Source organism: Thamnophis elegans, chromosome 2 (genome assembly GCF_009769535.1).
Source record: "Thamnophis elegans isolate rThaEle1 chromosome 2, rThaEle1.pri, whole genome shotgun sequence".
NCBI lineage: Eukaryota > Metazoa > Chordata > Lepidosauria > Squamata > Colubridae > Thamnophis > Thamnophis elegans.
This window is the reverse complement of record NC_045542.1, coordinates 35770561-35795253: the sequence shown is the minus strand read 5'-3', so window position 1 is coordinate 35795253 and position 24693 is coordinate 35770561. Positions and strand designations below refer to the sequence as shown.

Below are 24693 nucleotides of genomic sequence, written 5' to 3'. Positions count from 1 at the left end.
AGAGCAGAATATTCCCGTATCAAAAAGGATACAGTTTCTACTGCAGAATGATTATGGGCGATGCAAAGGCTACCGAGGATGCCTTTTCTTTTGCAAAGTCAAGCGCAGTTTTAGGGAGCTATATATATAAAAAACCCTCCTCCACTGCGCCTCCCTGCAAAGGTACAAGTTCATTAATATGAAGGCTATCTTATTCCTGCCCTGCTCTTCCGCCTCAAACGCCGGTTTCATTCATTCATTCATTCAGCCGCTGCGTCTGTTTCCAACTCCAGAACTGGGAAGAGACGTCAGGAGGTGCTCTTCCTCCTGCCAAGATGGGGGCAAGACCCCCACCCGCGCCCAATAAACCCATAACTCTCTCTTCTCCCCCCTTCCCTTTTCCAGAAAAAAAGGAAATCCCCGCGAATCGGGGGGGGGGGGGCGTCCCAGAGGCAGCCGAGCGGACACTTGCTCTCAAGTAAGCGCCGCGCCGTCGCGGACTTTAGCAGGGGGCGCTTCTGGCGGGCACCAGGGTGGCCCGGGTTGCCTGGATTGGAGATGGAGCAGGGCGGGCCGCTGGGGGAGATCGCCTTCCTCCTCCTCCCGCTCGCCTTTGGCAGGACGGCGGTGGCTGGGTGGGTGCCTGTCCCTTCCCCCAGTCGACGGGCTGCAGTGCGGAGTTCTAGGCTGCATGCAAGGGAGAGGAGGAGCTTGCCGCTCCCCCCCCCTCCTCCCCGATCCCCGACCGATCGTTTATAAAGCAGCATCCCCGGATCCATCACCTTTTGCTCCTCGCCACCCACTGCTCGGACCTGCTCGGAACTCCAGCCCAGCTAGCAGCCATGAGCCATTCCGGTAGCAGCATCCGCGCCACCTCCTACCGCCGCACGTTCGGGCCCTCGCCCATGCTGTCTCCCATGCCCTACTCCTCGTCCCGCCTGGCCTCGGCTTCGTCCGCCACGCGGCTGCTGAGCGTGCCATCCGCCGGAGCCTCCCTGCGCTCCTACCGCGGGAGCGGCGCCGGGGGCAGCGCCCTGTTCCTGCGCACCGGCGCACAGTCGATGCTGGCCGGGCCGCCGCCGCAGCGCTACGCCTACAGCGCCGAGAAGCTGGACTTCTCGGTGGCCGATGCCCTCAACCAGGAGTTCCTGGCCACCCGCAGCAACGAGAAGCAGGAGCTGCAAGAGCTCAACGACCGCTTCGCCAGCTTCATCGAGAAGGTGCGCTACTTGGAGACGCAGAACGCCGCCTTGCTGACCGAGCTGGGCCAGTCCCGGGCTAAGGAGCCCACCCGCGCCTCCGACCTCTTCCAGGATGAGCTGCGCGAGCTGCGCCGGCAAGTCGACTCGCTGGGCAAGGACCGAGACCGCCTGCAAGTCGACAGGGACAACCTAGCCGAGGACTTGGCCGCTCTCAAGCAGAGGTGAGTCCCCCCACAGGGGTAAAATCCAGCAGGTTCTGACAGGTTCTGGAGAACCGGTAGCCGAAATTTTGAGTAGTTGGGAGAACCGGCAAATGCTACCTCTGGCTGGCCCCAGAGTGGGGTGGGAATGGGGATTTTGCAATATCCTCACCCTGCCACAGTAAAAAAAATTGAATTTCACTTTGCTTCCCCCCCCCCCAAACGGAGCCAGTGCTGGATAACTCGGGGTGCAGTGGGGGAGCCCAATAGGGCGGTCTGGGCCGGGGAATGAAACTTTGAGCTCTCTGTCAGGCTTTAGAAGAGAGGTAGGGCCGATGGAGCGAATGGGTGAAAAGTATAGAAAATTCGCTCTCTTGCATAATAGTAAGGGGTGTCCAAATAGAGAGGGAAAGTCGGCTTTTAAATTGGGCTGAATGGGTCCAGCTTGCTGAAAAATCATGTCTGCAGCATTAAAAGAGAATGCCTCTTAAGCATATGCAGAGTGCTTTTCCTTGACCTCATATTCAGAAGACTCAGGTAACTCCCTGTCTTTGAGAAAAAAGGAAGGATTTCTTGCCAACGGTGGGTTATTAGCTGAGGAGTTGGGATGGACTCCCAGAGAGAAGGGTGATCGATTACAGGAGAGATCAGCTGGCCCTAAGAAGGGCACAGAAGGGAAATGAAAAAGCGATCTGTAAAAATGTATGGCTCTCTGCACTTTGCAACATGATGAATAAATTAGTAGGAGCCGAATAATGTATGCACCTGCTGAATAATGGATGCATAATAATGGATTCTTTTTCTTTGCTGCCTACACGTATAGAGAAAGCAAATGAGTGTAGTTTGAATAAAAGGATAAAGGATAATAAAATAAAGGAATCTAATGACTTGGATCTCCTGGGTCAGGAATCCGGTTTATTAAGAAAAAAAGTTGGCTGTGTTGCTAAGCAAGAGTAAACTCCTCTGAACGCTGTAGTAGGGAGACTTTCCTTTGTGGGCAACTGTGTCCCAGACTCATTCTGGGTCTCTGGAAGTGTTGCATTTAGGAAGAAGGAGGAGGAGGAGGAGGAGGAGGAGGAGAAGCTGCCCAGCCTTGGACTGGGGCGCAGGAGAGAAGATGCAGATGGGGTGGGTGTGCTGTGCATAGAAAAGAGGTCCTTGAGATGAGCTTGGAGGAGGGGGAGGGGGAAGGGGAGAGAAGGGTGTGGTGGGGATGAGTCTGGTAGACATGACGTGATGGAGAGGAGGGAGGGGGAGGCTGTCGAAAGGGCGGCAAGGCAAGAAAACCAGGCATTTGGGAAAGAGGAGGCTGGGCTAAAGATGGGGTGGGGCAGGAGGAGAGAAGGGTGGGGGTGGGTGGGAAGAGGGAGGAACCTTCTGGCTCAGATGGAACTCCACCACTTGTTTGGCTTGGTGGCAATCTCTTTTGTGGCATCTGGGAAGCTCAGGGAAGGGATGGAGCAGAGGACACTCTTAGGAGACTCTCTCTGGTTGGAGATCTCTCTGAATGGCTGTCAGAGGACACGGGGGAATCCGTTCAAGTGGGCAAAGGAAAGACTCATGGTTTGCAGCCAGGCTGCAAACTCCAGGGATAAAACGACGGACAATAGGAACCCAGTCAGTGGCCTTGCAAGAGCCTGCTTCTTTGCAGCAGAACCGTTTTTTCTGCTTTTTCATTTATTTGTCATGCATATTTATATTCAAGTGGAAGAGAAGTGTGACTGTGTTCCCTTGGGCATAAGTGAAGTGTGGTTGGTTCTCCTCCAAGCTGGCAGGGCTCGTGCTGTGGCAGATGGGGAGGTGGGAAGAAGGAAAGAAGAGATGAATATTAGATTCCAAATCTTGGAAGAGAGACAGCTAGACTCATTTCAACACACATAATATTACCAGGCAGCTTCTTTTCCAATATATTCTCCTCCTTCTTCCCCATCTTACTTGCCCTCTTGGGACAGGGAAAAAAAAAAGTTATCCTCCAAAATCCACATTTTTCAGATGCTTCAGTTTTTACTCCAAATGGTCTGTTAGATTATTAATTCTGCAAGGAGCATGGAATGAAAATGGTTTCTAAAATCAAATTTCAAGCTACTTAACTTTATTCCACCTGCATCTCCGCTCTTTCCCATTTCTAGTGCTTTCTTCTTCTTTTACTTAGAGGTCAGAGAATCTGTGAACAGGGTTGTTACTTATTTGGTTTTTTTAAAAAAAAACAGTGCCTACGTCACAGTACAAATATTTTAGGGTGCAGAGACGTTGATGTAATCTTTTAATATCACATTGATAGGTTAAGAACTAGGTGTGATCAATGCTTGGAAGCAAGAATACAGCCTGAATCTTAGCCCATATAGCACATTTGCCAAGCAGTTATATTTTGCTCGGTTCCTGAAAACAGAAGTAAAAAAGAGAAGAGATGGAATATTATTTCTGGTATTGATGCGTGTTTAATTATGTGGGTGAGGGCTGAGTTTGCTTAAAAGTTGTGGACCGCATGAGGCGAGATGAAAGCGACCAATTCTGTAGCATTCTTGCCCAATTTCTGCTTTGGGGCTGCTCTCTGCCCTCTACAGGCTGGATGAGGAAATGCACAAGCGAGAAGATGCTGAAAACAACCTGGTTCTCTTTCGCAAGGTGAGCCAAGCCTCTTCCGGATGGGAGAGCACTAGAGGAGGGAATGGCATGCTTGGCTCCCACATCCCCTTACACGCCCCTCCCTGCATGGGTCCTTTCACATTCACGACTCACCCTGCCACGTGCAGAGACAGCCATGCGCGGCAATGCATGCAAGCGTCCACATTGTTTCGCATACTTTAAGTAGCAAGCCTTGTTTTTGAACTCTCTGTTTGGCAGTTGCGTTAGCTTCCGATTGTGCTGGAAGCAGGCTCTCTCCTGGAATCCCAGGCCAGCAGCAGGCCAGCCGACCCCTCTTCCCATTCTCTGCTGTCCATTTTACTCCTTAAATTAACGTGGAAAGTGGTTGGGGATTTTCCTGGGATTCTTATCGGCTTTCCTTCCCGCCACTGCCCCACCCCCTCCTGTTGCCCCCTGATAGGATGTGGACGATGCCACCCTTTCACGCCTGGAACTGGAGCGCAAGATCGAGTCCCTGATGGATGAAATTGAATTCCTCAAGAAACTACACGAGGAGGTAAGGAGTGATAGTGGGCTGGTGTGCAACTGATGCCCCTTTTTCTGGCTTTTTTGAACTATCGTAGACTGTTCTATATGAAACAGGACCATTTTGGGGCTGCGTAGGAAAGCATCCTACATGCCGTAGTAGTATATCTTCCCAAAGGTAATGATAACAGCGTTGGAAGGAGGTAGGTGGTGCCACAATGAGCAGAGTAGGTGCCTCAAGGAGGAGGATGGGAGACTAATGTAGCCAGGATAGGAAATCCCGTGGCTTCTGGATCCTGCAATCCCATCTATTACGCTTGAGAATCAGAGATGCTGGGAGCTAGAAGTGCAACAGTATCTGGAAGGTGACCGGTTCCCCGCCCTTGGATTTGCGATTATTATTATTTTTTAAGACAATCCTGCAGCAAAGATGTTGCTTCTGGGCCATCTAGTGGTGCCTGGCAGGAAAACATCTGCATCTCCAGCCCCACCCTTGGATGTGTGGCCTGGATGACTGGTCTGCACTGTAGTTTTGCAGGGCAGATTCACTTGAGGAAGTAATGCAGGGATGGCTGCTCTTGCACTTTAATGCTCCGTGGGAATATATCTTTTGGGCATCTCTGTTTCATGTGAGCAGTGATGTTATCTCTGAGCAGTTCTCTTTCAAGATTGCCTTCTCTGCATTGCATTCTTCGCCACTGAATTATGGTCCCTAATCTCACCTACCTGTTTGCGTAGTATGGAAGCCTATGCGATGCTTACCTATATAAGGACCCTTCTTGGTGTTTCTGACAATCTCTCCTCCCGCCACCCCGACGCTTGCAGGAGATGAACGACATGCAAGTGAGCATACATAGCCAGCAGCAGCAGCAGGTGGAGATGGAGCAGGTTAAGCCGGATCTGACCGCCGCCCTGAGAGAGATCCGCACTCAGTATGAAAGCATCGCGGTCAAGAACCTGCAGGAGGCCGAGGAGTGGTACAAATCCAAGGTGCCTAAACTGTGTGTGTGTGTGTGTGTGTGTGTGTGTGTGTGATAAGGAGAAGGTGGGGTTGCTGCACGATTAACAGGATGCCATTGCAAAACGTTGTAGAGAGTAAAGAAGATGACCTCAACGGGAATATGCAGGATGCCTTATTGATTTTATTATGGTAGATTTATATGCCGCCCTGTCTCACTGTCCCATGGCAAAAGAGGCTGGAAGGTACTTTTTAAAGTCCAGGACAAAGAGATTACATTTGGAAATGGCTCCAGTAAGGCACCTCTGTGATTCATCGGAGCAGTGTTTTCCCCAGCCAGTAGGGGGAGCCCTAGCACTGAATAAACGCTGTCTCTTTTGATGCATCAAGAAAATAGCTGCTTGGTAGAAAAGGAATTTCCTTATCACCATAAAACTTATTGATATAGCAAAATAATAAACCACTTAAGGTACAGGTTGACCCTCCCCTCCTGCTTCTACTTGGCATGTGGCGCAATGCCTCTTCATTGCTATTTATTTATTTATTGAATTTATATTGCCTCCTGTTTGCACGTGGCGACAGAATGTAAAAGCCCATATAAAAACAATAAAACTAATAAAAGAAGTGATATAATAAATATACTAAAATCACCCCCCACTCCCCGCCCCAGTGAGTGCACCTCACACAAGCCATTTAATGGGCTCCATCCTGCTCTGAGTTCCCCAGGCCCACTGGCAGAACTAGGTCTTCAGTGCATTCCTAGAGTGGAGGCCATTCTAATCTCTGTTGGGGTTGATATTCCAGAGATACAATACAATAGCAGAGTTGGAAGGGACCTTGGAGGTTTTCTAGTCCAACCCCCTGCCTAGGCAGGAAACCCTATACTGTTTCAGACAAATGGCTATCCAGCATCTTCTTAAAGAATTCCAATGTTGGAGCATTCATAACTTCTGGAGGCAAGCTGTTCAACCGATTAACTGTTCTAACTGTTAGGAAATTTCTCCTCAGTTCTAAGTTGCTTCTCACCTTGATTAAACTTGGCCAATTAATATTTGGCCAATTAAGAACCTTAGTCTATTCTATTCCATTCCGTTCCTATTCCCATCCTATTCCTATTCCTATTCTATCCCATTCCTATTCTAGTCCTAGTCTAGTCCTATTTCATTCAATTCAACTGTTGGATAACATGTTACAATACAATACAACAGCAGAGTTGGAAGGGACCTTGGAGGTCTTCTAGTCCAACCCTCTGCCTAGGCAGGAAATCCTATACCGTTCCAACATCTTCTTAAAGACGACCAGTATTGGGGCATTCACAACTTCTGGAGGCAAGCTGTTCCACTGATTAATTGTTCTAACTGTCAGGAAATTTCTCCCTAGTTCTAAGTTGCTTCTCTCCTTGATTAGTTTCCACCCATTGCTTCTTGTCCTGCCCTCAGTTGCTTTGGAGAATAGCTTGACTCCCTCTTCTTTGTGGCAACCCCTGAGATATTGGAACACTGCTATCAGGTCTCCCCTAGTCCTTCTTTTCATTAAACTAGACTAGATGTATGTTTAGATGCATGCACTCCTGTTAGACAGTGAGGCTTGGCTGGTGCTTGTCATGAGTGAGCTCCATTAATGTATAGTTTGCAGGTTGTGGTGTGGGTCAAAGAAAGTAGAGGGAAAGCTATAAATCAGACTGGTGATGCTGGATTCCTGCATCAGATTTTCCTCACTGAGGGAAATCCAGCCACTGCTGTAGAATATTACAGATAATCTTTCACTTATATGACCTGTTGCTTAGCAACTGTTGGAAATTATGACAGCCCTGAAAAAAAACATTTGTGACTGATTCAGACATTTGCCCCTCCTCCACCATCACATGACTTACAGTTTTGGTGCCTGCAGCCAGTCCGCATTTATTATGGCTGTTTGCAGCACCCCACAGTCACATGACTGTGATTGTATTAGTATTAGTATTAGTATTTAATAAATTTATAGGCCGCCCAATCCCGAAGGACTCCGGGCGGCTTACAGAAAATACATTTTTTAAAAAAATAAAGAATTAAAAAACAGAGAAAAACAGATTAAAAACCACTTCATGCACTCAATCTGGTCAGGGCTGGACCTCAGTCATGAGGTCAACAGCCCCAGGCCTGCTGGAATAGCCAGGTTTTGATAGCCTTTCGGAAGGCCATGAGAGTGGGCAGGGTCCGGATCTCTGGGGATAGTTCATTCCATAGGGTCGGAGCGGCTACAGAGAAGGCCCTCCCCCGGGGAGCCGCCACCGACATTGTCTGGTTGATGGCACCTGGAGAAGGCCCACCCTGTGCGATCTTATCGACCGTTGGGAGGTATGCGGCAGAAGACGGTCTTGCAGATTGGTGGTGCATGTGTCAGAAACCGGGTTTATTTTTGATTTCCAGCAAAACCAAGCATAGCGAACAATAGGTTTGCTTAACGACCACCACAAAAAGGTCATAATGATGACCTGCTTTACAATCATCATGGCTTATGACTTTAATTGCGGGCTCAATTATGGTCGTAACTTGAGGATTACCTGTCTAAAGAATGGGTCCAATGCTGTGGTCCTTGGCAATCCTGTGAGATTTCCACAAAGGAAAAAGAGGCTCGTGAGAAGAGTTCTGTGTGGACTTTGGGCTTGTGTTATCCATTCCCCTCCAGCTAGATAATTGTGGATGAATTCAGGTATGGTCTGATTAGGAATTATTTGGGGGTTCCTTCTTTCCCTCATCTTGATGTTCCCAAATTCTTGGGTAGTGACGCAGTGGTTAAAATGCAGTGTTGCAGGTTAACTCTGCATTACACTGCCAGGAGTTGGAGTCTCACCAGGCTCGAGGTTGACTCAGCCTTCCATCCTTCCAAGGTCGGTAAAATGAGGACCCAGATTGTTGGGGGCAATAGGCTGACTCTGTAAGCCACTTAGAGAGGGCTGTAAAGCACTGGGAAGTGGTATATAAGTCTAAGTGCTATTGATATTGCTGTTCTTTGCAGTTTGCTGACCTGTCAGATGCAGCCAATCGGAATCACGAGGCCCTTCGCCAGGCCAAACAGGAGATGAACGAATCTCGCCGTCAGATCCAGAGCCTGACCTGTGAGGTGGATGGACTCAAAGGAACAGTGAGTAAAACATTCACCCTGCTCTCAACCTGGGTCAGCAGCAGATGGATGGCATAGGTCAAAGGACAAGAGAGGGAAAGTCCCAGGTCAGCAGACAATACTGTCACCCTGCTCTGCATTCACCACGCAATCCCAAAGGAAAGATTGATTGCAGTCATCATATTATGACAACTTCATTGGTTACATAGGCCATTTGCAGACTCTGGTGATGACCAGAAAAAGCCCTGTATGATATAGGACCAAGGATTTTGAGAAGCCACCTTCCTTCACCTGAGCCTGCCTGGGTTTTAAGATCTTCAGGTAGAAAACACCTTGTCTCTGCTTTATCCTCAGTGGAGCAAGTTTGACAGGAATAGAAAAAGGGCCTTCTTGGTGATGGCTCCTTCCAGGCTCTAGAATCACTAAATGGACTCTGTTTTCTGCAACTTCCTCGTGGTGGCAAGGACCTTCTTCAGGCAGTTTTTGGGCTTTAGGATGATTTGTCAATAGCTGAAACAGGTATGGCTAAGGACAGAAGTGGGTTTCACATAATTTTACCACCTGTTTGCCGCACACCGAAAATGTGAGTGCATGCGGCCTTCCGCACATGCGCTTTGCTCGCACAGCTTAGAAAATGGACAGCATAGGAGAGCATAGCGCCAGAGCGGTTGGTTGGCCACTACTGGTTCCTCTGAACCGATCCGAACCGGATGAATACCACCACTAGCAACGTGGCTGCTGTTCATTTTTTCATTCAGTTCTGTTTTAATCACATTTTTGTATTTGGTTGTCGGTAGCCTTGAGCACCATTTATGATGGAAAGGCAGATTGTAACTGCAATAAGTACAATAAAATGAAGAGAAGCCGCCTTGAGTGCTATCAAGCTATCTGGACTCAACTGTTTTTAAAGCCTGTTGAGGCCAGAAGTTAGCGCTGCACCCTCAGGATCACTTTGCGAATTGCTTGTGAATGAGTGTGATTTTTTGGGGTGGGTGGGTCAGTGATTTGCATACCCATTTCATGGATTTCGGTCATGGTGCTGCTTGCTCTTCATCTTGCTAGAACGAAGCCCTGCTCAGGCAGATGCGAGATCTTGAGGACCAATATGGGGCGGAGGTGGGCTCCTACCAAGAGACAGTGGGGCGGCTGGAGCAGGAGATCCAGCACATGAAGGAAGAGATGGCTCGGCACCTCCGGGAGTACCAGGACCTGCTGAATGTCAAGATGGCTCTTGACATTGAAATTGCCACCTACCGCAAGCTGTTGGAAGGAGAGGAGAGTAGGTAGGTCAACAGTGGTCAGATCCTGCCCTGCTCATATTTTAGGTTCATGAGCATATTCTGAATGTCACGGGTGCCACCGCTGAGTGGCTACTGCAGGCAGCATGGCAAGATACAAAACACTGGGAAATATCAATTGGTTTTGGGCAGACAAGGACTTACCCAAGAAACTGAGCATGAAGCAGACATGAAAGTTGAACCACAAAAGCTATTCATTGGGCTTCCACCATTTTCCACTCCAACACAACATCCGTGTTGGTGGGTGCCGTCCAGTGGTGGGTTGCTAACCGGTTTACTACCGATTCGCTCATGCTCATGCGCAACACTTCTGCACATGTGCAGAAGCTTCTGGGCTGGTGGGCAGAGCCTCCCATCACTGCCACTATTGGTTTGGCTGAACCGGGAGCATTCCACCTCTGTTTCAGTCTCTTGCAAGGTCTTCCATCTAGCCTTCCCCAACACATTGCCCTCCAGAAGCCTTGGGACTTGCAATTTTAAGAGCTCCTAATCCGCATAGACAGGGGCCCATAAACTGTGTGCGGGGCAGTTCTAATGCACCTAGAGAGCACCAGGTTACAGAAGGCTGACCATCCCAAAATTTCCTGTCCCCACCCAACCCATTTCCTTTCCCTGAAACTTTAATTCAAACAAATGAGTCTTGCTCCTCGCTCCTAAAAGTCTCCAGTCTTTTCTTTTCCTAACCTTCCTGATAGGTAGGCACTTTCCTCTGTTTCCACCAAACTTACTCTAATGTTCTCCTTTCCATCTCCTCTCAGCATTTTCATATCAGACCAGGTGTATGTAGGAAAGTCTCTGGAATAATATAGGCCAGTCTTGTTTTGTGGGATGCCTGGCATGTATTTCAGACAGTAGGAGGGATGGGCACCGGAAGGATTATCTACAGCTGTCTGGGTTACAGCTACAGCATTGGGAAAGATAGTCTTTATTTTTACCTAGTTCTGAACAAAATTTTATAGGAGTATGTGAGGAGGAAGGTGACCTTCTCCTTTTCTGGGAGGGATGCAGGAAAGCCATATAAAAGGGAAAGTTTGGAAATTAACTTGTAGAAGTTTCTTTAATGCTTACTGGCTATATGTTCCCTGCAGGATTTCAGTGCCTGTCCAATCCATGGCATCCTATAGCATCAGAACTGCAGGTGAGCCAATAGCCAGCAATGGCTCCTCGATGCACCCATGTGTTTTGTGTTCTTTGACAAAGTTATGGGCTTCTGAAAGAGATGGTGGCAGGGGCAAAGATGTCAGCAATATTCTGGGTGGACTCGAGCATCTCTTTGGCCATATTTTGCACATACTTTGTTTCTAATGAGCAATAACTGGAGGGGAGCATTTTGGCTCGAGGGAAACAAGCTTGGTTTTGGAGGTTCCCTTATCTCAAGTTGTGTAGGCAATCATGTCTCGTCAGGGGATAGGCTGCTGGGAGTTTGCATGGATCCAGGAGATCCTCTAGCAAGGATTCTGCCCAGTTTGGCGAACCCCCAAATACCACCCCTGGCTGGCCACGCCTCCCCCTCCCCTCCCCACCAGAGTCTCCATGCGGCCTGTTCATCATGCCAGGTAAGTGCAGGGCCTGTGCGGAGGCTTGGGGAAGGAAAAAAATGGGCCAACCGGAAGTTCCGGAAGTTGAGAAATGGGCCTGTTACCGTCCTCCGGAGGGCCTCCAGAGCCCGGGGAAGGCCAATTCTGCCCAACCTCCAGAGCCTGGGAGGGTGAAAAATATGCCTCCCCCTGCTGTTGTGCAGGAGGCCGACTAGGCTACGCCCACCATGGCCATGGCCACCCAGCAACGGGGCAGCGAACCCATTGCTGCCATTTTTGAAGCCCACTCCTGCTTATCCTCAGTTGCTTTTTCTTGGAAAGAAACCCCAACGCTGCTTCATTCCCTACGTCACCTCTCCACTTTCCTTTCTTTCTAATTTCTCCCAGCTGGTAGTCAGCGGTCTTTCATGATGGGAGTATGAGAGAAAGAAGATAGCTGAGCTGCTGGGTGTTTGGGCGTTGTAGTTCTCAGTCCCCTGAATGACCCTGGATGGGGAAAGAATGAGGGGCCTTTGAATGCTGAGCCTTTTCTCTCTCAAACCTCCCTCCTCCCATAGTTTCAGAGCCGGATCCAAGTGCAGAGAGCCACACCCGGAAGACGGTGCTGATCAAAACCATTGAAACCCAGGATGGAGAGGCAAGTCACTGATCTGTTCATACTGGAGATTTGTGTGAAAGAGGAACTCGGGGTAGATGTGTGATTTTTAAGTTGTGGGGATTGGACCTAAGCCTAGGCAATTTTAAGACTTGTGGACTTCAACTCCCAGAATTGGAGAGTTAAAAAGAGAATTTTAAGACTTGTGGACTTCAACTGGGAATTGAAGTCCACAAGTCTTAAAGTTACCAAGTTTTGGGACCCCTAGCCTAGGGCACAGCAAAAAAACAACAACAAACAAACAAAGAAAACAAACCCTCCAAAGACCTAATTAGAGTTTTGCTGTTATTTCAGTCAACCAAAAGAAACCTGACTTCATAAAATTCCCGAGGGGCTCCAAGTTGGGGAAGGACTGCCCTGTGCTGCTCTCATGGCTTGCCCTTTTCTCTCCCTGCAGGTGGTGACCGAGTCAAGGAAGGAGCAGAGAGCTGAGATAGAGAAGTGAGGCTGGCCACCCCAGCAAGGTCCCCTGGGGGACCCCTGAGAGAGGCGCTAAGCTCACCTCTTTGCAAAAGTCCCAGTCGCAGATTCCCCTCTTCCCTCACTAAGCCACACTGGCCTTATTTACGATGTTGATGTTGATGATACCTCTTACCACTGGCAGCCTTCCCACACTGTTCCGGGCTTCCTGAGCCAGCTCTCTCTGCCCTTCAGACTGTAATCTGTCTACAGCCTGGTGGTAGTCCCAGCAGTAACCACCAATGGTCTTGGGAGTGGAGATGGCTTCCCCCTGCTCTTTTCTTCCACCGCCTCCCACCTCTTTGTATCACATTCCTTTTCACCTCTTCCGCAAAGAGCCCTTCCCCAACCAGTACCCCCCCCCCCCAAACCAAGCTGCCTTCCTGTAAAGTACCACTCACAAAGCCAGCCCACCCTAGGAACCAATTTGCCATGTATGTCTAGATTGATTCTAAAGGCTGTGGCTTTCCAGCTCTTGTGGAATTAAACCTCCCAGCCTCTTGGGTCCTACAGAGTGTTGCTGAGACTTGTAGTTTAGCAGTAGCTGGAAGGCCCCAGGTTCCCTACCACTGCCAAACACTTAGATGGCTGCAGGTTGGCATGCTCTGACAACTTGCAAGGCCCACTAAGCACACCAACTTGGAAGCATCAAAGAAGGCCAGGCGTTTGCTCATAACCTTGTTTTACTGTTCTTGTTGAATCTAAACAATTCTATGTGCTGGCTACAGACACCCTTCATGGTTTACAAAGATTCCCAAGAGAATCGTGATAGGAACTTGCTTTATCCAGGTGCGATATGCGTGGCTTCCCAATCAGTTCTCACTTTTGTGAGCTTACGGTGAGAAGGTGCATAGTTAGCTTCAGGTGATCGGTGCTGAAAGGGAGAATAGCGCTGGCCATCTTTATGTAGGGCTATTTTAAGGTTGACAAGGTAATGCAACTAAAGCATTTTAAAAAATTAAATGGCAACCGGTGTTCATTTCCTTAGTTGTTCTGAGAGTTAATGAAATGCATCAAGGGAGTGTAAGTGGAGACTACGACTTCAGATCTTCTCAAACAAGCTCCCAAATGAAGTTGTATAAAACAGGTGATTCATTGTCTTTTATTGTTTGAAGCAAATTTTGTAAGGGAATCTTAAAAAAAAAACACCCTCCAAAATAAGCCTCTGACCCTCTAGTGGTAATTTTAAGAAACTGATCCAGTAAGTGTTTATTCAGAAGCCTCAAGCCTTTCTTAACTGTTTGACTTCCTTCCACTCAAATATAATTTTTACTTCACTTTTAAAAGTGATGTCAATTTTGCCTTTTAAGACACAAGTGAAGCTAGAAAGCTACCTTAACACTTGAAATTGTGATTCACGGAGAAGAGAACATTTTCCTGTTCAGCTCTTTAATGCTCCCTTAATGTCTGATAAGCAACTTTTTTCTGCTCTCTTTCTGGGAGAAAGGACCAGAACAGGTCAAGATCATCGTGGAATTCTCCTTCATCTGCACAGCATATAATTAAGGGTTGTGCAGGCAAAGAAAGCAGAGGAGCAGCTCTAGAAATCTGGAAAAAAACATCAAACTGCCTTTAACTCAAAAGGTCAAACAAACTGCAGAACAAAAAAAAAAACTTAAAAAATGCCTACTTCCAGTGGTGCTGACTCATGGCCTTAATAAGCAGCGATTCCATCATGTGTGAAAGGCAAGGTTCGCGTTTAGCAGAAGTGGTCACCAGGATCTCAATGCAGCTCCTGAATCCCTTGTCTTTGGCCTTGAGAACCCCAGGGACTGTGTGAATGCAATCTCAGTTGGGTGCCAAATGGCCAAAATGAGAGTGGTATGTCTTCCATTTGATTTAATATAATTCCAAATTGCAAAACACCTTAAAAGGTTATAGTCCTACTTTACCTTCTGACCCTATTGTCATTGGGTCAGAAAAAAGACCAGACAGTCTCTTCTTAATTCTGAAATAGTATAGGATCTCCTGTTTGAGCAGGCGGCTGGACTAGAAAACCTCCATAGTCCCTTCCAACTCTATTCTGATTTTGATCATGTCATGTTCTTGACTACTAATGACCCTCAGAAGGCTGCCTATCTTTCCTTCGTGGCATCTGTGGCTTCTCATAAGACATGGGTTCCCAACCTTTTCTATACCCTGCACCCTTAGAATGCTTCTGATATATTCTCGCACCCCTTAGAAAAATAATATGCATATAATCATGCATAGACACTATAACTTTGAAACTTCTAAGCCCAAGTTTTTGAACAACCTGGAATATCGTCTTGCACCCCTGGTTGGGAACCCTTGTTGTAAGAGGTAGCGCCAACCACTTCTTGCCAGTCTGTCCATTTTTAATCAAACCCATCTTTTTTTTCACAGATCAACATCTTCTTTCATGTGTTGTCTTTTCTTTCCAACAATCAGAGAGCTCTTTCCTCTTAGTTGCCTTGATATTCCAGACATCATCTTTTCAGATAGAGTATGGTAACCATTGCATTTCTGCTACTAACTCCATTCTTGTCATCCCTGAAGATAGACCAGGGCAGGAAGCAGAGCCCACAAAAACTACAGGAACTGTGAAAGTTATTTTCACGGTTCTGACAGATGCTCTAATTAAATCATGAGCCTCGAGCCAAGCTTCAAAAGAAATCCAATCATTCATTAGGAGCTTCATGTCAGCACGTACCCAAGTGAAGCCAGCCCTGACCCCACGTAATTTATTGCCCCAATCATGACTCTGTTTCCTCCCTCCCCCAAAGGGTGTGTCATCAATCACATTTGCCAACGGGGCAATTTCATGGGTTGTAGAGATCACTCCCTTCCAGCCACTGTAAGTAACCCTGGGATACAGCCTTGAGAGAGATAAGTCTGGAATGTGCATCTGTCTGTTGCTGAGGTGCCATTTCATCAGTTTCCCATCCCCCCTTTCCTATGGTAATTTGAGAGCAGGGCAGGGATGCTTTGCTAGTTGACAGTTATATTAACAGATCCTTGAAAGACTGAGATTTTTTCCCTTCTGCTTCTCTTGTACGAAAGAGAATCAACATGGGCCTGGGGTTTCCCCTCCCCCCTAATCTTTCATCTTTAAGTAAACAGATATTTACTCAACTATTCTTGCTTTTCCCCCAAGTTTTATTTTCATATTTCTGTCCATTCTTTATCTTACTGGAAGAAAGAAAGTTACCATGGAGGCTTTCTAACTTAAACTCAGAAGTCATCTTCATAAGTAAGAAGTCTTGTCTTCTCATTTCTCCGGATTTATTCCAGAAAGAAGGAAACTTCAGGGAGATGCTTCTCTGTGGATGTTTGGTTCATCTCACCAGTTCTCTCAGACCAAGACCAGCCAATTCTTTAATGGGTGGGGCTGATACTTTTTTTTTAACTAAGGGACACAGAATGCAGGACAATTATAGAATAGACGAAGCTAATTTTTGAAGGCGTTCTTTTGGTTTGAAGTACCATCTTTGCTTGGTTTGAATTGCCACGATACCACATCATACTGTGCCAAGGAGTCATAAAATGGTACTTGAGCTCCTTATAATCTACATATGGACCATAGGATGGAGTGATTATAGTTGTCTTTAGAGATAAGAATTTCTGAAACAGAAAATCTCACTTAAACTTCATGACTTTTTCAGTGAATTAGCAGTTTAGGTCATCTCTATGATTATGCTTTCTCCTGTGATTCCCCCCTCCCAAATCACTGTTATTTATTCTTGATTTCTTAAACCTCATTAATGGTCCAGTAGGGATGTTAATTCTTTCCTTGAAAATCAGTAAATGCTAGAGCTATGGAAATTCTTGAAATCTGGCTCTAATAGAAGTTACTTTAATATCAGCTTGAATTGCTTAGTTGAGGTTAGGTAACTTCTACCGCATAGAAGCATTTCGGATCATGATTGCTTACAGTGGACAGCCCAGTTCCCTATCATTCTGAAATATAAAAAGACCAGGAAAATGATCAAAATGGGCGTATTGAAAAAAAAAAAACAATGATGCAAAGGAGCATTGAGTGCTGCTCCTTGGTGGCCAAAGGGGTAACTCACCTCTGATAAAAACTAACTTATCTGATTCAAGACAGATTCTTTTTTAATTTTAATTTTATTTATTTTGTCACACATGTATAAGAGAGATATAAGTATAAACATGATTATGAATACAGGAAATGGATACGAAGAAGTACGACAGAGACGGTAGGCACGTTGGTGCACTTATGCACGCCCCTTAAAGACCTCTTAGGAATGGGGTGAGGTCAACAGTAGACATCTAAGGTTAAAGTTATGGGGGTTTGGGGATGAAACTAGAGTGTCAGGTAGTGCATTCCAGGCATTGACCACTCTGTTGCTGAAGTCGTCTTTTCTGCAATCGAGTTTGGAACAGTTTACCTTAAGTTTGTATCTATTGTGTGCTTGTGTATTGTTGTGGTTGAAGCTGAAGTAGTCATTGACAGGTAGGACATTGTAGCAGATAATTTTGTGTACTACGCTCAGGTCAGACAGGAGGCAGCGTAGTTCTAAGTTGTCTAAGCCCAAAATTTCAAGCCTGTTGGTATAAGGTATTTTGCTATGAGCAGAGGAGTGCAGGATCTTCTCGTGAAATATCTCTGGACTCACTTGATTGTATTAATGTCTGATAGGCAGTGCGGGTTACAGATGGATGATCTTTATTCGAGAATAGGTCTAGCAAAGGTTTTTATATGCCCTAGTTTGCAATACAATATTACCGGAGAAACTTCACAAGATTAGATTAACAACTCTTAATGCCTTTTTGGCAATGCTGTTACAGTGAGCTCTGGCACTTAGATCATTAGAAATGAGTACTCGCAGGTCCTTGACAGAGTGAGAGTCATCCATGAGGTTGTGTCCGCCCAGCTTGTACTTGGTATTCTGATTTTTTTTTTTTTGCCAATGTATAAGACAGAGGATTTGTTCATTGAGGTTTGGAGTTGCCAATTGTCAAGGTCTCTTTGTAGGGCAGCAGCATTGGGTGGTGTTGAATAGTTTTACATTATCAGATTTGAAACGCAGAGGAGTTCCACTGTCAGTTTTTAAGCTACTTTCCACTTCTATCTGTTTGCTTGTGGTCCATGTGCCTTGGTCTATGTATAGCTCTATAATCTGAGTAAAGAACTCTTTATACCTGGTTGCAGGTGTCAGTTTGCCTGTCAATATCTTGACTGGTTATTCCAGATTACTTCAGACCAGATCCCAATCCACACCTCCTTCTCTATTTTCCCTTTCAACCAGAGCCAAAAAGTTACTGAGAATACTAGAACTTTCCCTTCACATCCTTTCCCTGTCGCTTGTCGGGTTCTTTTGTTTTGATGCTTTCTTTGGTGTCGTGATATCTTTGGAGTTGCCAGATTTTCCTACACATTACTTCTTATGAATGTGCCAGTTTCTTAAAATATTGCCATGAAGGCTGGGACCTGGCCCTCTTAAGGAGGGAAAAAAGCAGGTCAGAAAGCAGGGGAACATTTGCCTGGAATCTCTTCTCTACTAACTTTTTGAACTCTTGAGGGAGTTCTCAGTATTTATGTACATTATCCTTAAATGGAAGTCAATATGGTACGAATAAGGTTTTCAAATATAATATAGGAACACCCAGAATGCTTTCTCACCTCATAAATCAGACTTCCAAATCCACACAGTAATTCTTACAATAATTCATATGAAAGAGGATTTGCAAAAGGACTTGGAGCTTGTTAGAGAAAGTGCTGTATAGCAGACCAAGTATCAAAGACCAAAGCTTGAACATAGAAGTTCATCTGAAGAACGAGATGCTTGTAGCTTTCAGTTGAGATTCCTTAACCTGTGGGTCATACATACTATGAGTGATGACAGCCCAAAGGATGTTTGTTAATGCATTTAAGGTTACAGGTTTCCTATTAATTTCTCCATGACTGAGGCATCAAATGGATGGCAATAGCTCCATCTTCACCTAATTCTTAAGTAGGATGATTCTCTCAGCTTTTATTTGCATTATTCCCATGATAGTCTATGCAGGAGCTAAAGAATGTAGGACAGCTATTTGGAAGACTGATACCTTGATTTTCAGGAAGTATCTGCTGTTGACTTAGAAGGAATTTACAGAATCAATTTCTATTTGGGATATAGCTAATCAATACCACTTAGGGTTGCTAACTTCTATTGATCTTCAGTTTGCGCTTCTTACTATTGCTTAATATGCAAATATTAAGTTGCAGGAAGCTTAACTGGCAGCAACTATGTCTTAGAATCAGCCAATCATATTGAATCACCTTAATTTAATCGCAAAAAATATTGAATGAAGTAGATTATTCACAATTGAAAGGGGAAACAAGCAGCTGGGAATTAAGCATTTCTATTCCTGAAAATAATGTCCAATTGAGCACCAAAATTGTACATATGGAAATAAGCTCATAGCTTTTATCCTCAGTCCAGTAATACCAATTTTAATATCTCTATTATTGTCTCATTTTGTTTACATTGCTTTGGGAACTTTTTCTGGCACAATAACCTCATTATCATTTATAACTTGAAAGATTAAAATATTGTGATAGTGCTTTAAACCATTTTACTTCATGGCTGTCCTCTTCTCTCCTTTCTATCATCCAAAATCATGGCTAATCCTCTTATAAATATCTATATTATTGTTGGTAATTATATATATTCTCATACATCTTGCTCATTTTTGAGCTACAGGCAATGAAGTATGTAGCTTTGTAAAAAACTTAACAGAAGCTCACAAGTCTTCAAAATATTTGCCCAATAATAGTTGAGAACCTTGGTGCTATTATTGAGATAGCTTTTCCTGTCTTCTTCTGTGTTACTCCAGAGGCTTTTATTTCCAGTATTTAAGATCTTTTGTAACTTTTTTCTCTCTGCCAACTTTGTAATTTTTCTGTCCTTCTGTTAAAATCGGAAATTGAACAGACACCCTATCACAGTATTATTCAACTTTACTTGTAAGAATTGGAGGAAACTTTCAAGATTGTGTTTCCCTAAATCCCATTTGGGAACAAGTTCAGTAACATCTTGCTTCAAATATGCTACCTGCTACACATCTTCAGGGTCAGTAATTTCTAGCTGACTTAAGGCATAGACGTCTCTGGTCATAGACTTGCCAATTGCCAAATCCAATTTAATGATTCTGCAGGAAACCTGGACTGCCTTTCTGGCTATTTTATCTTTTTACCTATATTTCCCCTTCCCTGTGGAGGATCAGTTTTAAAGTCCCAGTAGCTACAAGTACTCCAAAGCAGGAAAAGAACAAGTTGATGATGCAGGAAGTACACAATGTCATGCTATCTAATGGACCTTCCTACCCCAAGTCTGGATCATCTCCCTATGTCCAGGAAGAAGCTGGTTTTTATTTTGTCCTTCCAACTTTTGCTTTTTATAGCAGATAGCTTAGCATTTTGTGTGTAATTGAAACAACTTTATTATATATAATCTACACAAAATTAAATTTTAGACCATTATTCAAGTTGGCTTTCATTATAAAATGCAAGAATTTTTCCCCATGCGGACCACAGCATTTCCCCCTTTTCCTAGCCAAACCAATCCTACAAATTAACTAGGAAAAGAAAGCATCATTTGATAGTAAGCATGGTGGCTTAAAACGTTGAGAAAACAGCAGCATTGTTCCCTTGCAAGGATGCGTAAATCTTGCCAGCTTTAACACACTTAAGCTTCAAAGTGGCTATTCCATGACTCAGAATGGGTTCCGAGCTTGAGATATCTGGCAAGGTAGGAATGGCATTGAAACAGCTCAACAGACTTTGAGGTTGCCATGTTTTACTCAGCTTTACTTCTTGGCCTCCCAGTGTGCATTTGCTTGTAGACAGCCGCATACAATACTCATTTCTGTACAGGGTGGAGGGGCCTAAATAATATTTCCTGTGGTCGATTCCTTAGAAATGTCTCTGGCACATTACAGAACTCCAGTTTGGATTCTGGTATGTTGCACTTTCTCCCCTTTATCCCAAAAAATAAATGATAGGGTTTTTGAAAAACTCTGGGCTTATCCTTTATGGGCTTTGGTACCAATTTCCGTGTTCCTTGCAGAGCTAGTAGAGATTCCTGGTGCTAACTCTTCCCATGCCAATGGATCTCTGCACCGCTCCTCCTATGCTAATCCTGTTGATCCCACTTCCTGTCCTTGGATATCCACATCAACTGGCTCTCCAGAACACCTCTCCTTGCAATTAGGCTTGCTTTATTAAATATATCTAGCTTGGGGAAAGATGATGTAGTTTGCCCAGGTAACAACTCAACCCATCACAGTACATATTCTGGTGAAGAAGAAGGATACGTGGAGACTGGGAGGGTGGCAATCATTCTGTTCCTGGTGCTTCCTGATCTCTCCTGAATAATGTTGGTTTTGTGATGCCCATGGTCAGTGTGTGGAATAGGCCACGTATGCTTTGAACCAGCCAATAAATTTAATGTGAAGAGTGTCTTGCTGCCTATTTTTAGTGTGTGTGTGTGTGTTGACTATCAACAGAATCTTCCCTGCAGAACTCCAAGCTCTGGTGTTGTTTAATTTTTGTTAAAGCTTGGAGGCTGCTGAAAATCTCTATTAACTTCACTTGGATTTGTCAAGCAACACAAAAAGGACATTAATTTTCTCTACCATCTAAACACTTTTCTGTGACCTGATTCATGCGTTGCACTAAGCCCTAGCTTCTAATGGTTGTACATGTGAACCCAACCAACTGAATTTTAGCTAATAAACCATAATTAAAAAAACCATGGCTTGACATAATACTGATGAACTGTCTCTTTCAGTTCAGTAGTTCAAATAGCTGGACAGAAAATACTTTGAGCAGCACATATGGCCCCAAAGCAGCCAATTCAATAAGTTGGCTTAACTCCATGATTAAATACTAGCTAAACTACTTTCTGGAAACACTGATTTAGCAAAAGTTGAGTGTAGCTTATAAAGCTCCAAAAGCATCAAAAGTGTAACAGTTAAAAATCAAAGACATGAATTATGCAAAAACAGAGAAGATATAAAAGCTTTGGCTTTATGCTATACTTTAGACAAGATACCAGAATTTCATCCTCGTCTAATAAGCAACTTGAAAAAAAGGTCAATATACATCTGATTCAATGTCTGCAGAGAGATTGAAGACTACCTGGAGAGAAAAAAAGGACTTTTAAATAGTTTTGCATGAAGCAAGGGTTGGGCTCAATGGTCCAGCAGCTGCTGGATTATAGGTCATTGTTCATTTTGCTTGGCAAAAACTCTTAAAGCACATTTCATAAGCAGCCAAAACCTAGTGAAAAGGGATCATTAGTATGATTTGGCTCTCAGATTATAACTTTAGAAGCCCTGGTTTTATTCTCTATTATAATAAGGTGCATTTGAAAGAAAATGCTGATTCAACTCACACACAGAGCAATTGGTGCGAGTAGAGTATCTCTATTGCACAACTCTACTTGTTATAGCAATATCCCCCCAAATCCTCCAAGTCACAAACTCCCCTCCCAAGCAGTTTAGTGAGTAAGCACACACACAGGAAATTAAAGAGACATGTTCTCAGGCAAATTCCGCCCCCCCCCTCCCCACAACAAGAAAACTCCTGAGGCAAGGCCAAATCCAGATACAAATCCAAATCCAGGTCCAAAAATAGCTGACAAGATAAACACACGGATCACAGCAAAAAATCAGGATATAGGAAGTAGAGCCAAAGATAACACTCAGGAAAACTAATGGTTGTTTTCACCAACCACTCCTTCCTGCATGCTACTAATCATCTCAGCTCTCCGGGTTGGAGGGATCAAGGGGGAAGGCAGCAACTGTTCATGATGAGAGGCAGCCTGTGGTTCCACCACAAAACCGTGGTAGACTAAAGCGCGCTCGACGAAAGCGCGTACCTGACGTCATCACAGTGCGACGAAAACATCACGCTGTGAGCGGTAAAGTTAAAATTAACGCGGAAACCTTACCCTAACCCCCCCAAACCTAACCCTAACCCTTAACCTAACCCTAAACCTAACGCTAACCCTTAACCTAACCCTAAACCTAACCCTAACGCTTAACGTAACCCTAAACCTAACCCTAACCCTTAACCCAACCCTAACCCTAAACCTAACCCTTATCTTTACGTGAATCAGCTTGTTTTAAAAGCGCTTTTTAAAGCGCCCTTTTTTCTCCGCGGTCGTATTTGTCGCGCTGCTGATGACATCAGGTATGCGCTTTCATCGGGCGCGCTTTAGTGGACCGTATTATAATTATTTAATTATAATAAATATTATACATTATTATATTAATATATTACTATTAATACTGATGGTAACAACAACAACAACAACAACAATAACTTGCAAAGAAAGGACTGAAAATTTTGCACTTGGTGTACTTGTTTGGTAAAACAAAAACTGAACTGACTTTATTAATTGAAAGCACAAAAGAATTTAGCCAAGACATTGGTATGCAGTTTGGAATTAACAAATGTGCAACAATGGCAACCAAAGCAGGCAAGGTCATAGAAGATGATGGAATAGAACTTGAGAATGAAGAAATGATAAAGGCAGAAAAACCAGAAGGCTACAAGTACTTGAGGATTTTAGAGGCCTCTGACTTAATGCATAATAAAGTCAAGGAATTAACTTCAGCCAAGTACATTCGACAAATACGCAAGATATTAAAGTCCAAATTGAGTGGAGGAAACATCATAAAAGCCATAAATATCTGGGCTGTACCTGTGATTCGATACTCTGCAGGAATAATTGACTGGACCCAGATGGAGTTGGACAATTTGGACAGAAAAACAAGGAAGCTTATGACAATGAATCATGCTTTGCACCCTAAAAGCAATGTTGACCGATTATATCTACCAAGAGCAGAGGGTGGTCGAGAACTTCTACAAGTAAAACAGACTGTGGAAGAAGGAAAACACAGCTTGAATGATTACATTCAGAAAAGTAAACAACCAATGATTAAGGAAGTAAATAAAGGAGGCCTTTTAAAGACTTAGTTAAGTCAAAAGTTGAATATAAGAAAGAAGTAATTGAGAAGCGAGCTGAAAATTGGAAAAACAAAGCTATGCATAGCCAATACTTGAAAAGTATTGAAGGCAAAGCTGACCAAAAGCTAACTTGGAACTGGTTAAGATCAGGAGCACTGAAAAAAACAACAGAAGGCTTTATTTTGGCAGCTCAAGAACAAGCCTTAGCCACAAACTGCATGAAGGCAAAAATTCAACATGTTACCACCAACAGCAAATGTCGCCTCTGTAATGAGAAAGACGAGACAGTCGACCACTTGATCAGTGGGTGCAGCAAAATTTCACAAACTGACTACCGACAACGCCATGGCCGCGTTGCTAAGATCATTCACTGGAAATTGTGCCAAAAGTTTGGATTTGAGTACAGCAAAAACCACTAGGACCATCAGGTTGAGAAGTCAAGATCTTGTGGGACTTCAGAATCCAGACTGACAGGCACTTGGCCCACAACACAGTGGACATAACAATAGTTGAAAAGAAAAAAGTATGGTTCATTGACATTGCAATACCTGGAGATGCACGAATTGAAGATAAATAGCAAGAAAAAATCACAAAGTACTGGGACTTGCAAATTGAAGTTGAGCTGCTGTGTGCTACTGTGGAGTAATACCCAAAGGGCTACCTCGCTATTTGGAAATTCTAAATTTATCAGCCTTGAACATTCTGATTCTACAAAAAACCACCCTACTTGGAACAGCTTATATCCTCCGACGTTACCTTAACAGTTCCTAGATCCTTCGTTAGGACTCGAGCTGTTGAGCTACCAACTAGCCCCAAAGGCTGTGAATCTCACCAAAGATTAACCACGTAGTAGTAGTAGTAATAATAATAATAGTAGTAGTAATAGTAGTCAGGGGTCATCAACCTTTCGGATCTCAGAGACCACTAAAGTCATAATTTTAAATCCCCCAATATAACTTTTTAAAAAAGATAAATAATATTTAGTGCAATATAAAAACGCAAATAATTTTTCTGCGGGCCACCAAAGTTTTCTCACGGAGCACCATTTGAAGACCCCTCTTCTAAGTTGCAACTTTGGGCTCAACTCCAGTCCCCGAGAGCCTCGCCCCACCCCCCTTTCCCTCGTGGCTTAATTCTAGCCATTCAACGCCTCCCTTTGTCCTCTTCCGGTCTTTGGCCGCTCCAGAACTCCCCTCAGCGTTCTAGCCTCGCCTCCTGTGGCAGACCACGTGATCTCTCGGAAGGACCA

The 24693-nt window shown here is 44.6% G+C and overlaps 1 protein-coding gene across 1 annotated transcript; it reads left to right on the top strand.

The window, feature by feature from the left end:
• The first annotated feature begins 821 nt into the window (after window positions 1-821).
• PRPH (peripherin) lies at window positions 822-12488 on the top strand. Its single transcript, XM_032210906.1, has 9 exons — window positions 822-1402; window positions 3946-4006; window positions 4428-4523; window positions 5318-5482; window positions 8448-8573; window positions 9615-9835; window positions 10939-10988; window positions 11946-12025; window positions 12441-12488. Exons 1-9 carry the CDS (start codon window positions 822-824, stop codon window positions 12486-12488), a joined length of 1428 nt encoding a protein of 475 aa, XP_032066797.1.
• The last annotated feature ends 12205 nt before the right edge of the window (window positions 12489-24693 follow it).